This window comes from Anguilla rostrata, chromosome 1 (assembly GCF_018555375.3).
Source record: "Anguilla rostrata isolate EN2019 chromosome 1, ASM1855537v3, whole genome shotgun sequence".
NCBI lineage: Eukaryota > Metazoa > Chordata > Actinopteri > Anguilliformes > Anguillidae > Anguilla > Anguilla rostrata.
The window spans coordinates 21,288,819-21,304,265 of record NC_057933.1 but is presented as its reverse complement, the minus strand read 5'-3'; the positions used below and the strand labels follow the sequence as shown (position 1 = coordinate 21,304,265).

The window sequence follows — 15,447 nt, the reverse complement described above, 5'->3', positions numbered from 1 at the left end:
ACAAACAATTAAAAAACAACAACAATGATAAATAATTTCTAAAAAGGCAGCAATGATAAGAAAAAGTAATAATAAAAATACAAATTTTAAAACCTAGAGAACCCTGTGTCTTCAATTCTGTAGTCCCATTTCCTATTTACTATCAATTTATTAAAAAATAAATTCAACGTCGATCAACTTATTCAGTTCACTTTTTAATATCTTTTTAAAAATATGTTCAATTTTTCCAGGCTGGCGGAAACTTGTAAGTTATTCCAATTGAATTTAGTCCTATAGGACACTGTATGTTTTAAATTATTGATCCTCGGTCAAGTACTAGATTGCCACTTTGTGCTCGTCTTGTTAGATTATTATAACTGTCATCAGCATTTACTAATTTATGACCCAAGAATGTAGAGTTCTTGGCTGACAATGTATTCCTGAAGAATAAGAGAAGACATGCCAGAAGTTTATTTTCAACTGGCAGCCATGAAAGACGCTGATGCATTTGGTTTCCGTTTGTTCTATTTGAGCATTTTAGAACTATCCTAGCCAATCTGTTTTGTGCCAGCCACCGTTTGTTCAGCTCCTTTTTTGATGCCGATGACCATATGATGGGACAGCAGTCTAGATGTGACAGGATTTGTACAACCTGGCGGAGAAGGAAAGGTGGCACATAGTTGATGCATTTCCGTGTCATCAATATGGGCAGACCAAGGCAAATGTGAGTCCAAGTCCACTTGTTTCAATGGTGTCCCTTCAAATGGATAAATTTAGTAGACCCTCATTAGTAAGTTCAATTCAAGTTTTTTCCAGATCATTTTTATTCTGAAAAGTCATCGGCCCTTATGTGCTGATAGGCAGGCTACAAGGTTCAATCATCAGCATACATAACAACCATTGTTTTGTCTAATACACAAGGTAAATCACTAGCAAAAATAGAATATTAAAGTGGACCTAGGCAGCTACCCCGAGGAACACAGTTAGCACTTGTGCTATCAGAATAGCTTCCATTAAAAAAGACTCTGCTTTCTTCCGGATAAGTAGCTCACATCATCCATAAGAGAGCAGACAGTAGGAAGCCATAGCAGTTCAACTTGCTCAGCAATATTTCATGGTCTATCAGGTCAAAGGCAGGGCCAAAATCCAAAATCACTGCACGTACTGACTATTTCTGTCAGCCACTCATCTGTCATATGTATTAAGGCAGTGCATGTGGAATGACCTGCTTGATATGCATGCAGAAATGTGGTAATTAGACCATTGCCTGAAAAATATTTCTGAGTCTGTCCAAATGCAATTTTCTCCATTACTCTGCACAATATTGGAAGTTAAGTAATTGGTTGACTTTTACCCCTGTGGACTTGGACCTTTTATCTTTGGGCAGTGGTATCACTTTGGATTTCAATAATAAACTATGTTTGTCTGACAGGTTTGAATGAATCACCTATTCTGACACTGGAACAATTTTTGTGCATGTGTGATGATATCCTAAAATGGACATTATTCTACTAGCTTAGTCTAAACTAATGAACAGCTTCATTGTCAGTCTATTTATCTCATTTATTTGATCATTTTAGCCAAGCCGATCAGTATGTTATTTTTTGTTTTTTAATTACGATGAAAAACGAATTTAAAATAAATCCTGACTGTTTCCACACATATTATTCATTATATATAAGTCAACAGTCATGACAGATTAATTAATAATTGATAATTTCACTATTTTGACATGTTTTTATCTTAATTATGTACGGATATTGTAAGTATGTGCTATTCCCTATTTGTATCCCCTTAGGTTTTCTACCCGGTAGGCTCATTTTATGTGGTATATTTTATTTAAATGTGCCACATTTGTATTCTTGCTAATTGTGCTTTAATGAGAAATTAAATATGTAAACTGTCTTGAAGATTACTAGAGATTCTGTAGTCTGACCTTGCCACAGCAGAAAACAGTCATTCAGCCCAGTAATTTCATTCCTTGTCAATTTGTGCAAGACTCTCAGCACATTAGACCCCTATGTACTTTAATCAAGTTGGAAAATGAACTCGGAAATGTGCCCTGACTGAATTTTTTTCACATGCAACAGGATGACTGAAACAATGCAGAGAGTGTAGAGGAAATTAAATGGATCATATATTAGCAGTGCAAAAGTACAAGACAAAAAAAGCATAAACAAATAGTGCAAGATTACAACAAATAAAAATGGAAAAATGACAACAGTCTCCAGTTTTTTTGAACTAATTCTGATGGCAGGAAGATACCATAAGAAGCTGCTTAATAGACCGTGAAGAATGAGCTGCATATTGCAAAAAAATTGCAAATTTCATCCTTGACTCCTGTAAAAAATCATGATAATCTGGAACTGTCTGTAAAGACAGGACACAAACTGTAAAAAAAATGTATACACATTAATACTGCTCTGTTTCCAACATTTAAAGTAATTATTACTGCTATAGCACCCACTACCCTCCCCTTGTAAAACTGCTTATGCAAATCATGTATGGACTTGGTTAGTACTTGGATGAGAGACCCAGGAAAGCTTAAGAGACTAGCTGTCAGGGTCAGGTACTGGTGGGTCAGTAGGAGACATGCTTTCCTTTGGACCAAAGTAGAAATCCAATTCCCCATCACAGTACTTTAGAAGGTGCTGTCCTGGTGAGACACTATACAAAGGTACTACCTAACCATGGTCATTAAAGGTTGTATTGAACTCTTTGGAAAAGAGTAAGGGTGTTAACTCTAGTGTCCTGTTCAAATTTACACAAACTTGTGTATATATGGCCACTACATTTGACTGGCTACACAATTTTCTTATACACATACTCATTCCATTTAATTTAGAATTCAGTTCTCAGCTGAGCTACCTGGTTGAATAAATGCCATATAGGCTTATAAAATATAAGCATTTTAATCTACAGTTTTCAACATTTAGTAATTAAACCATCAGATCATTTTGCTTTTATCTTGTCTTGTGAACATTAAATTTGGAAAGACTTCAGCACACAAAATGTATCCGTGTGAGCTTCCCTAGTGGTCCCAAATACTCAGAAACTAGATATTTCCTTCCGCTGATGCCATAGTCAAATAAGTAGGTCATACCAGTCTAGCGTATTAGCTGGATGCATAGCTAGAAGATTTCCGATTGCAGAGGGGATTAAATTGCTTTTAATACTCAATTTATTTTCCCCCCTGGAAGAATGACTTACATTTCCCACTGGTCAGCACTGTGCAGTGATGAGACTTTAAGCTGCAGTTTTCTGGGTAGCCCATAACTTCATTTTGTAAACTAACCTTTGGTCAAGGTGTCATATGTGCAAACTTTTGGGATCGAGGTATGCGCAAAGGAAGCAGCGTTGTCAAAAACTGTTAGCCAAAAAAGAATGGATGGACATTTCTTTGGGTGGATCCTTATAGTTGCAATCAGACTTGTTTTCCCAGAGGACATTAACCACTTTGAGCAAGTTATGTGTTTTTTCTAAGCAAATATATTTTCAATGAGAACACTTTGAAGTCCTTAGCTTTAGTGGAACTAATGATGGGGGATTATAGTTTGAAAACTGCAGGGCAGCATTTGGAAGAGCCCCATGAGCCTGGATTTCCAGGATATTATTGTATCAAACTTTTATAACATGTTTAGGGGAAGTTATATGTGAATCCATTTTTAAAGTGTGGGGCAGAGGGGGGAGGGGGGGTGGGGGGTGGTTATCCAGTTGGTTAAGAGGTTTAGGCTTTGAAGTTGTGTTGAACCACCGAGACTTTGGCATGTAGGAGATTCCTGTGAGCCCAAGCCTGTTTGAGCTGAATCTACATCTGAAGCATGTGATTTTGGATTGTCTTATCACGAACCACTTTTTTTTTATCAGTAATTACTTTTTCTCACTCTCTTTGCGTTTCTTTGCGTACCGCAGTACACCGCAGTCCTTTTTGAAGAGCAAGGAGATGGTGCGGCAGGTATCAATAGTAAATGTTCCACCGGCAGTCTACTCACTTTTCGGATAATGGAAAATACCAAGTCGCCAAAAAACATCATCATCACTTTAATCCTTCCCTTTCATCGGTTGTTTAGCGGTGTGATTCCCCCACACGCATTCCCATCTGTTCAGTGCAGCCTCTATGCCTGTCACTTATCTGATTCTCTCCCTGTCTGCCACTTACCATTCACTGCAAGCCCCTCTGCTGCGACTGGGAGAAGGAATAACTCAAATGCCACAGAGTATTTAATTAGGGAAGGGTAAGCTGTCAGCCAGCTTAAGGGAAATAAGTTTTTTTTTTTTTTTTTTTTTAAAGATATTTATTTAATATTTAATATCACTGCCGGTTATGTTATTAATCTGTGTTTTTATGAAAATTGATACTTCAGGAACGCCCCCACTCTGAATTTAATTCTACAAATTCCCTATGCTATCTCTCATTATGGTAGCTTCAAGAAACATGGGTTTCAACTGGAAAAATGTATGTAAAACAAATGGATACCTTTGTACACACCCACAGCTTAAAGAGCATTGGTACATCTTCCTACCAGTTTCTATGTTATACTGTAAGCTAACCAACCAGTGCAGCTGGGGGCATCTCAGAATGTCATCTGCAAGTCCCTTATTACAAAACATTTAAAACACATTACCACAGTGATATCTGAGAGATTGCATCGGTGGCTCCTCAGTGATCTTCATAGTTTACAGATAAGACTAATTTTTGTTTTTGCAATGAATTAACATTCCATGAGCAGGCGGAACAGGAAGGCCTTGAGTGGACTGTTAATGAATGCATGCCAGCAACTGCACAAACTTTATACCAATACCTTACATACTGCTTCAATCATTGATTGTGCTTGAGTCAAGATTGCACACCACAGCAGTGGGAAAATAGAGCGATCACTGAAAAAGGAAGGAGAGACTAACTGGATGAATAAGATGAGTCAGTCCAAGGTCCTCCGCTCTTTTCAAGAATCCTGAAGAATGGAGCTTCATTGTGAGCAAGCACCAGAAACAGACAGCAGGTAGACTGGCAGTGTGTTGCTATGCCAACAGCAATGAAACATATTTTCATAAGATTTATATTGCATAAATCTCTGACGGATACAGAGTGATAGAGATCCACTTTGCAATCCTTGACCATTTAATTACTGCTGGATAGAGTGCCATCGTCCAAGCCATTTAACAAGGTCATTATGCACCATTACCAAACTCTGTCAACCTGCCTAACAGGCTTGATTGCTACTGGTTTGCTTCTTTCCCCATAACCCACTCTGCTTACATGATATGCCATCCCCTGACAGCCTGCAGCCACAAATTGAATTTGCTTTCCATTAACTGTAAATTAAATCACGTGAATCTACCACCTGAGAACCTGTGCTTCCAAACAGAGGTTTATCGCATTGAAATAGCACTTTCATAAAACTGATCTCTTTCAACAATAAATTGCACCTTCATCTGGTAGAGAACACGGTTTCTTGAGATATTTTATATGATTATGGCTATGTCAAGTTATTTTAAAAACCTTTCCGTTCTTTATTGTTGTGATTCCTAATGGATTAACAGAACCCGCAGAAACATTTGACGGTAGCAATATGCAATCTATAAAAGCCTGAAGTGCTATCAGTAAACATATCACCAATGGCATTGCTTAGAAAGGAATGTCTGAGCCTGTTGTTTTCCTGCAAAACTATGAACTGGGAACCCACTTAGTTTTTTAATTAACTTGTCTCAAGTTCACGCCCACACAATAGCAACATGGACAGAAAATTGATCGGTTTAATTGGTTTGGCAATGCAGCATTGGAGTGCAAAGGGAGGGGTATGGACACACAGTGATTATAAGCACGTAATACATGCAATACATAACAACATAATACAATTAATTAAGACTACATTTTCATTGTACATTTTTCAGAATGTAGATATGAGCCTTTCAAAATGTAAAAAGACCAAAGAACAGAAACATAAAACCATATAGATATAACCTAAGACCATAAAATAGTATAACCTGAATTAGTACAAAAGGTGGGCAACTTTAACAGCTGTAACAATAGGGCAGAAGGCAAAAGATGAGCTTGGTAGGTAGACAGTTCTGCAGGGCTGTTGGACTTCCTTAATTTCAGTTCTGTAGCATGTGTGGTCCTATTGTTGCAGAGGGTGTCCATAAGGGACACGGACCATGTAGGTTTAGGGGTAAGAGAATGTCAAGGGCAGATGAAAAAGAGGATAAAGATTCAACAGGAAAAAAAACAAGTAATCATGTGAAGGGAGAGAAGCAATAGCATTAGCAGAAGAAAGATTTGCAAGAAATAGATTATGGGGTTTGCTGGGTGAGCACGGTCTGGGATCGAATCCGATGCTAGCCATCAGCCCCACAGGCGCAGCGCATAATTGGCTTTGCATTGCTCAGGGATATGGATGTAAACAATGTTAATGGCATTGTACATATTGAGCATTATTAATGGCTGCTGCGGGCTGTCCAGGCGCCCGTGGCAAGCTCTTGCATGCCGGTCTCCGTGCGAGCCCCAATCAGTCTTTGCCGCCCCTGCTCTGCATGTGCGCTGATTGCGGCCGCGGTGTGAAAAGAAGCAGCTCGCTGGACAGCACCAGCTTTTGAAGAGAAGAAATTCTCCTGAGCCAACAGCAGGAACCGTGCACAAGCATGTTTGTACATAGTTCTCAAATAGTTCTCAGGTTGTTGACTTGTTGAATTCTTGATTGTATAATGAGATCAATTAAATGTTGCATTTTATTTGTGGCAGTTTCCGCATACCATTTCAGGTGTGTTGAGCAGTAATAAATTGATGCATTCTATCTAATTTAGTTCTGATATGTTAAATATGTTGTGCTCCCTGCTTTCCATTTCAGCAGTTTCAAGGAGCTGGGTTTTCTGCTGCTGCTTTTTTGAACAAAACGTTAAATTATAATAAATAGTACAACTCATTTTGTGTGTGAGTGTGTGTCTGTGTGTGTGCCAAGGTTTTTGATGAAGTTGATTAGCTAGTCATACCTAGTCTAATCCTATCAGCCATGTTTGCCAGCACACTAGCTAGTTTTAGATCTCTGAAGAGTGAGGTAGCATGCATTAGCAACATGTAAGCTACCTAGCAAAGTAAGCTATTCATTTTTTTTCCCCAAGGACAGACAACTGGGTAAAGGAAGAGGGAGGTAATTGTTAGCCTCAAATGGTAAAATTATTTGAACTGTAGTATGCAATTCATATATAATTAATTTATAATTGCCAATTATCAATCACTCTCTGAAATACCATCTACAATAAAAATGTATTTGAAATAGCTTGGCTGCTCCTTGTAAAACATTCATTATTTCAATGTGTATTTTATGACATTTTCAATGGTGTTCCAAGCAGCAATGTAGAATGAAATATTTGTAGTTATGAGGAATTGCCTACATAGGCCACAATAGAAAGATCTTCTGTGAATGGAAAGCCCTGTGCTGCATTGTACAGCTAAATCCCTTATAGCCATGATTCAGGGCAAGACAGAATAAAATCACATTACCACCAGCCATGAATAAATTAGAAACTCCATTTAAATATGAGCGCTTTATACAGTTCAATAAAAAGGTTTGCTGCAAAATGCACTTAGGGCATCATGCCCAGAGTTATGTCTACTTTTTAATGCATCTTAGGAAGATATATTAACATTCTCACCCCAGGTGTTCATAGTACTGGCAATAAGGTCTTTCGTGGGTTTTATTTAGTTGTTATAACACTGTTGGGGTCAAACAAAAAATAGAACATATTAAACAGATAGAGGGCATTGCATCTGCAAAAAGAAAAGTGAAAATATGGTTGCATTAGTACCTCTATACTTTACCTCTGTGATAAATATAGAGATTGTAGGTGACTACATGGCTACACTCATACATTTGAATGTACATTTAAAATGATTTAATATTTTAATATTTTCCTGCTCCCATGGCTGAGAATGAGACTATGCTTTTACTTTAAATTTAAATAATCAACTCTGAATTCACCAATACACTGATGAAGGAACACTAACAATATATTTTATGGATGTATACATGGATATACACAATGTTTATGGCATTGTATATATTGAGCATTGTTCATGGCTCAAGTGATTCCTGATGGTCATCCAGATGCCCAAGGCTAGCTCTAATAATATATTTTACATTTAAATTTCCTATAATTATAATTATTATTAATGTAGAGATATGAGGCTGTTATTCCTTTGTTGGTAATTAACAAGCATTCGAATACTGATCCGCATAATTCAATTTGAGAATCATTCCATGGTCTAACCTAAGAAGGCTCATACTGTATCTATAATCTGTAGTAATAACCACCAGCATTCAGAACTATTACTAACATATTATTAAAAAAACATAAACTCATAAACTCAGCTAAAAATGTGATTATTAGTATTAATTGTAAAATGTTTTTTATAATTTTAATGTGTTCCCACTATTGGCCATGTTTAAAAATTTAAGAAGGTACTAAGGAAGCAAGTTGATTGATTTATGGAAAAATATATGGAAAAATATCACTAATGTATACTATACTCACCGTCACTACACATTTAAAACAAAAAAATTGGTTTAGTGGCAGGTCATACCATTAACTAATGAAATGTTCATTGAAGTATCTCAAATGACATTGGGCTACTTTCACATGCAATTCCAAGCAGTGAAAGAAATGAAAAGTAGTTTCTTCAATGAAACGTCTCTGCCACCTAGTGTCTAGAATACAAAATTAATTCCACATATTCTGCTGATTCGTGCTAAACATTTTAATCAAGGAATGTTCATTCGCAATACGGTTGTTTCACAATATCAAGAGCAATACAATTATCAGGTAGTTTATATATTAGGCAATAGAAACGTTCAGTTCCAAGATGGAACACTGTGTATTTAAAATCTTTCAGAATTTAGTGTGTCCACCGTTTGCCCTTATTACAGATTCTTTTCTTTTTAACAGACTTGCTTTAAGTTTTGTCGAAAAGTTTTTCATGTTTCTTGTGAACACCAACCAAAGTTCCGTCTTAGAAGTTGGTTGCATTTTCTGCTTTTCTCAATCCAAGTAATACAAGACACACTCAATGATCTTGAGGTCTGGACACTGGAAACACTGGCAACTTGATCTTTTACCAGTGTGCTTGGGGTCATTTTCTTGCTAAAGAATGAATTTGATCCAAAACAAATGTCCAGAGGGTATTTCATGTCGTTTGCAAAATTTGTTTTGGGGTACTAGTGCAAATTTTGTTTTGTTTATTTCCTTTTCTCAGTAGTGGCTTTTTGACAGCTATACATCATTTCAGACCTTTAGCATTGAGTTCTCACAGTGGAAGGATGTCTTCTCACAGTGGAACAGAAGTACCCGTGGATTTCTTCAGGTGTGAAGCAGGAGTGGAGATTATCGCTCAAAGATAAAATCTTTAAGTACTTTTTTGTGATGGTGATAGTTTTGGTGGTCTACCTGTTCTTGCAGTTGTTTGGAGTCCCATTTTCTCTGTATCTTGCAGTAATCTTTTGAATTCAATTTTGAAACTCCTGTTTTTTCACTGTGTTTTCTTTGACTTCCACCTTTCTTATGCAGCTGAATTATCTTATCTTATCGCATAAGAAATATCTCCTGTAACCATTTTAGATGCAAGGCAACTGAGGCATGTATGGGTAGTTTGTTTGAATATTATAGTCACTTTTGAAGACAAGGGTTTCAAAAATAGTCTGTTGATTGGAAGGATGGGAGACTTAAAGTGGTTGTAGGGTGCACAAAAGAAAGAGTGGACAAATACTGATAGATTTGATATAAGCAGTGGTGGCAGCTTTTCTGTAATTGTCTATTCGAGAGTCATTATTGTCTGACATCGCTGAAGCAGCAGGGGCGACGGTGACTGGGCTTTTAGGCAAGTGTTACATCAACAGGCTACAAGCAGACTGGAATAATCTCTAAGTCTGGCTGATTAACAATATCTGCTAATGCTCCCAGTAGTAACGTAGAGCAACAGTAGTATCATCATAGTAACCGTAAAAGGAGAAAATGAATTCATAATCAAGATTATCTTTCCCAGGAACTGTTTGAATAAATTACTCAGTGCAGAAAAATGTATGCTCCTCAATTTGTTAAAGTACATGAAGTAAGAACTGATGAAACATTCTTTTGAAATATAACTGCTTAAACTTCCTTTTCTTTGCAATATTTGTATTTTAACTACAATGAAATCTTAAAAGGAAATTAAAATAAATGATTATTGGATAACAAACAGAGAAATGTTGTTTACTATGTACCCAAAATGGCCACAGTAGTTCTTGAACAGCAGTTCCTGCAAAGTTAATGATCTGTTCACAGTTACCACCAAATAATTGGTCTCATTGTCCATCAGAATGAATGATCTTTAAGGTGTTGTTTACTCAGACTGCCAGACTACCTTTGCACTAATGGCACGAGTCTAAGCCAGAGGTCACAGCAAAGACTGTCACCCATTTTAAATAATCCATTACTCTGCTGTGATTAGTGTTGTGTCTAACAAACCATTAGATACTAAGAGTGGCCTTTTTAATCTGATACACTATCCTGGATGGCCCAGCTAGGACTAATTGGCGATAGCGAGGGACACTGGCTGAAAAACAATGGGTACTTTTACAGTTAAAATGATCCTCATCTAAGACTGAATGGAGGTGGTGTAATGGTCCTGACCTTTACTTCTCCAGTAAATTATTCTAAAAGCAAGCATGGGTGTCATTCAATATGTGTTATGAATTAATTTAGCAGGAATAACACATTTTAAAGCAGAGCACGTATCCAATTTTTGAAATGATGTCAGGAAGTTGTCACCACCTGCGAGTTTACCTATTGAACAGGGATTACATGGTGAGGTGGGTGTTGCTGTCCCATGACATAGCAAGCAACAAGAAAACCCACATAGCAGCACTATGGAATGGCATTGTCAAATATAGCTGATCAGTCACTGTTCAGCATTAAATCAGGTTACAAATAAAATTGTCAGTTATTCTGAACAACAAATAAGTTTCTGATTTTTATGGGATGCACCTTTGTTGCAAAGCCACCCTATTGTTTTGACCCTTCCTTCTACTAGTATTTCCATGGTCAACTGCTCACACACCAATTAGGCAGGTAGACAGGGGCCTATGGCACTGTTCAAATACTCAATGGTAGCTTCATGAAACTCTTTGTATGTCTAATACAATATAGCCTTAGTTTCTGGAAAACAGGTACATTTAATATTGGAACAATTTATCCAGTTATTGTTTGTACTAATTAGGTTTAACACGAATACTGAGTTAGATAAATGTTCTTGCATGCAAAATGACTTGCATATCATTTCAACCTAGAAAAAATAGTAACTTTAAAGAGTAACTTTGAGTTCAACTAAAAATCATTTGCTTTAACTTTATTTAAACCAATAAAAAGGGTATTTTCTAAATGACATTGACATAAAAACTATTGAGTATTTGAATGATCTGCAAATCTTTCAGCAAAATCTGCACAAAATTCAAGCAGAACTGATGAATTGCCACTAGGCCACTGACATGTAAAACCACTCTTAAGTACAAAAGGAAATTTTCATTTGCTGTCCAGCTATTAGAAATTATCAATGGTTGAATAAACACTAAATTAAGGCTTAAATAAACACAATTTGCACTCAAGTTAAACATAACAGCTATGCGCTATATATTTCAGATAGAGAAAAGCTTAGTCCTCCCACACAAAAATGGAGTGCATTAAGGCTGAGGGTTGGGAATGCCCCTGAATCAGAACTTTAAAAAGGCAATTAAAATGCATAAATATTGATACTTTCCAATGATCAATTCACCTCCCACATTGGGTACAATATTTGAAAAACATTTTCATTTGCCCAACTGATAAAACTTCACAGTAAAATAGACTTAGTTCATTTGTGTTGTTCTGTGTGGTTTTCAGTGTTGAAATGCACTGCTACTGCATTGATGACACTAGTGGGGAAAAAGCCGTAATGAGTGAGACCATAACCTAATCTTCTGGTGAAGTCCTCTAGAATTTCTGGTTCACTATCACTACCTTTCAAAATTGTTGAATCACCCATATTATGTGCGACTCCAGATTGTTCCACCATTCAGATGAAGTATTCACTGGGATCAGCACCAGTAAAGGCATTTAAGTCAACAATGGTACCTACTGCACAGCTCTTTATAAAATAGAGGACAAGATCTGAAGCGTTCTATAAAATCAAAATGGCTCAAAGGCAAGTGTAAATAAATGTATGAAGCTATAAAGTCAAGCAACCAATCAATACCATGAAGGGCCTCAAGCATCCTTTAAATATACAAGCCACTACACTCTGAAAATGAATGCCTTTCAGGACACTTATGCCCATACTTTTAGGAAATGAGCTTTTACACAATCAGTATGAGAACACTACTCATGTAGCAACTTTTAAAGTGGCACTTCACTTGACTAATTTTATATTAATTTATGCTCATGTGCAAATGCATGAGTTCAATTTACAAAGTGTTACTTCATTGCAGGCTTCCAGACATAACTCCAGTGCAAAAAGCTATGTCATGATTCACAATACACAGAAAGTCAATTTTCAATTGAAAGCCAAGCCGGCGATGAAGAAATATACAGGAGAAGGGAGTTGACTTGGGTGGTCAACTTCCAAATGGCAAATCACATCCAAGTACTTGTGTAGAGTGACTTAGTGTTAAATCTGAATTCACTGGACCACATAAGATAGGTTCAGACTGCAAAAGCATTTATTTTTTATTCAGCAATTTTGCAATGCAACCAAGTCCAATTTTCGAAGACTGTTGGGGTCTCTTCCATCCAACTCCTCGGCACGATCAATCAAGCTGTCATGAAACATGAAAACATTGAGTGAGCACATTTTGTTCTACTGAAAATGTTATTTGGTTTGGCATTTACAGCTGTTGTAAAAATATATCTGAAGAAGCTGAAGTTCTAGACCTGAGACAGGGACAGACTTATCAACTGAACCGGTATGAAACCAGGAGCAGCATAAACATTTACACCTTATATAGCAGTTTCAAATGGTCACACCCATGATGGTATTAATTCCTGCCAATAACAGGAAAACACATATTGCTCAAGCAGCATAACTACAACTTCTCAAAATCATCTTAACAAAATGCAAATTTGACTCCTTGCTTTCTGTTCTCTGCCAGCAGTGACCTAAATCAAACACTTTAAATACCTTTCTGGCCCCTTTCCAAGGGATGGGTGATTCGCTTTATGAGTGCAATTAGGAAGATTATAACAAATTGTTTCCCTCACCCTAAAGAAGGCACTCCCTCCTGGCATCAATTTTGTGTCATCCTGCACGCAACCCTCTACATATTTACATTTCTGCTTTTCCACAGAAAGGACACATTTTGCAGCTGCCAGGTTTAAGGCACGGTTGTCAAATTCCAGTCCTGGAGGGCCACAATGACTGCCGGTTTCAGAGATGTTCTCAGCACCAGAGGTTCATTCAAGTCACTGACTCGCTAAAGAATCCACACACCTTGCTGGCAAGGTCTTATTTCGCAGCTGATTTAAAGGAAACAAAAACCTGCAGACATTGCAGCCCCCTGGGAATTTAGTTTGACACCTTGAATTAAGGAGTCTGTTCATTTAAAGAGGTCCTCAATCCTGCTCCAGGAGAGTCACAGAGTCTGTTGTCTTTTGCTGTTACTCAGTACTTGAGTAACCAAGTAATTGATCAGTTAAAGCAGCGGATTACAAAGCTAACACAACCTTCGTGTTGAGTCTGAATTGGTTGCTGATCTAAAAAAAACTAGCATATTTCATGGCTTTCCAAGAGCAGGGTTGAGGATCACCGATTTGGAGCGATTGGTTAATTGGCTAGCTAATAAGATAATGTTACCTTACCTTTACAAAGCCGATGTCGTTTGCGTATTGTCGGAAGCACTGACGACACATATTCAGACCGTACTTTCGGATCAAACCGTGTCGGTTAGAGCAAACGCGGCTGCAAAAAGAAACAAACACTTTTACGTCCCATTCATGTCAACTATCGTTAACCTCTAGTCACTACACTAGTTACCACCCATCGGTTAAACTAAAGTATAATAAATATTGACAGCCGATTGCTATCGCGTCATGAAATCTCTAGCTAACGCTAACCAGAATTAATAGGAATTAAGTTATCAATGTCTACTTTCTATTTCACAAAACCGTTAAACCAGATTCTATTATAGCTAATTGGCTAACCGACTTAGAGGCTAGGTTTCCTTACTTGGCGAGATATGATAGCTAGTTAGCTCAACATTAGCCAACATTGGCCCAAGTATTCAAACACAAAATGCATTCATAAACTATAACTTATAAATAATTTTGGGGAGACCAATTGTTTACTGATATTGTGTGTACTGGCCTCAGGATTATCAAATGATACGTAAATACCGTGAAAGGTTTGACACAGCTTACGTTGGCTTGACTGGCAATACCGCCATATTATTACCGCCTCACATGTGGACGTTCTAGCTGGCTAGTCAGTGAGCTGGCTACATCAACTACTCTCTGTGAATATCATATTTTTATTCACTGTGACCATTAAAGCATAAAGTAAATAATACATTAAGCCGGTAACGCACCAGGATCTTGATCCCTGCCCGAATTTCCGTGGGTGACTCCAATAAATTTGCTGGTGACCCATCTTATCTTACTCCCTCCAACGTCGAAAAAGAAAGAGACCGAGTGCGCATGCGGAAATGAAACGTCTCTTTTCTTCTTCGTAAAATTTCACTCTGGATATGAAATCAACATCGGCGCATACTGCCCCTGCTGTGGTGGAGTACAAATCCTACTTATTTGGAAACATGTTGCACATTCCAATGCATGAAGTGGCAATATAATAGACAGACAAATCTTAACTAATCTACAATGTGTGAGATTTCGTCAGCCGGGAAGTGTTGTGACCATCAGTACTTTACAGAACAAAAATAAACAACAAATCTAATTTAAAATGCATGAGATTATCAGGTCTAGGCATGGCAGTCTGAGTCAGTATGTGAGGCTCATGCGTAAAACTCATGCACAGTGCATGAGAAGTCTTACTCAGAACAATATCACACTATGAGCAAACTGCAGTGGGTCAAGTCACCCGCAGTTTCCATTTCTACCTCTGCTGTACACTATCACCATTCATAAAAACTCTTTTCACATTTCAGAGGTTTCTAGAATGACACAGAAGCGCAACTTCTAGCACTGAAATATTATGATTGGAAGACTGCTGCTGGAGTTCTTAGAAACAGAGTGATGGAACCTAAAGGCTAACAGTAGGCTAACAAGACCAGGTTAAAATCTACTATATGGCTGGACCTAACACACGTGATCCGACCAATGGTGTAACTTCATAACTCGGCCGACCAATGGTGTAACTTCATCACTCAGTCACTCAGTCACAGACATTTGCGTTTGTAGGGCTGGCTCCGCTGTTGCGGTCCAGCCAAAAATGGAGGTAGAGATGGTAGAAGTAGAGGT

The 15,447-nt window shown here is 37.6% G+C and overlaps 1 protein-coding gene across 1 annotated transcript; it reads right to left on the bottom strand.

Moving 5' to 3' along the window:
- Positions 1–12,676: 12,676 nt before the first annotated feature.
- LOC135251890 (small ribosomal subunit protein uS14-like) lies at positions 12,677–14,719 on the bottom strand. The gene is made up of 3 exons (XM_064329758.1): positions 14,559–14,719; positions 13,834–13,933; positions 12,677–12,794 (listed from the first exon to the last, which is right to left on the bottom strand). Exons 1-3 carry the CDS (start codon positions 14,618–14,620, stop codon positions 12,786–12,788), a joined length of 171 nt encoding a protein of 56 aa, XP_064185828.1. The 5' UTR covers positions 14,621–14,719; the 3' UTR covers positions 12,677–12,785.
- Between the last annotated feature and the right edge of the window lie 728 nt (positions 14,720–15,447).

What these genes read in the sequence shown, in the direction of transcription:
- LOC135251890 (XM_064329758.1), bottom strand. Translation starts at nt 14,620, where the DNA reads ATGGGTCACCAGCAAATTTATTGGAGTCACCCACGGAAATTCGGGCAG. An exon ending in GGGCAGGGATCAAGATCCTG is followed by an intron (nt 13,934 to 14,558) that starts GTGCGTTACCGG and finishes TTCTTTTTGCAG; the next exon opens with CCGCGTTTGCTCTAACCGAC.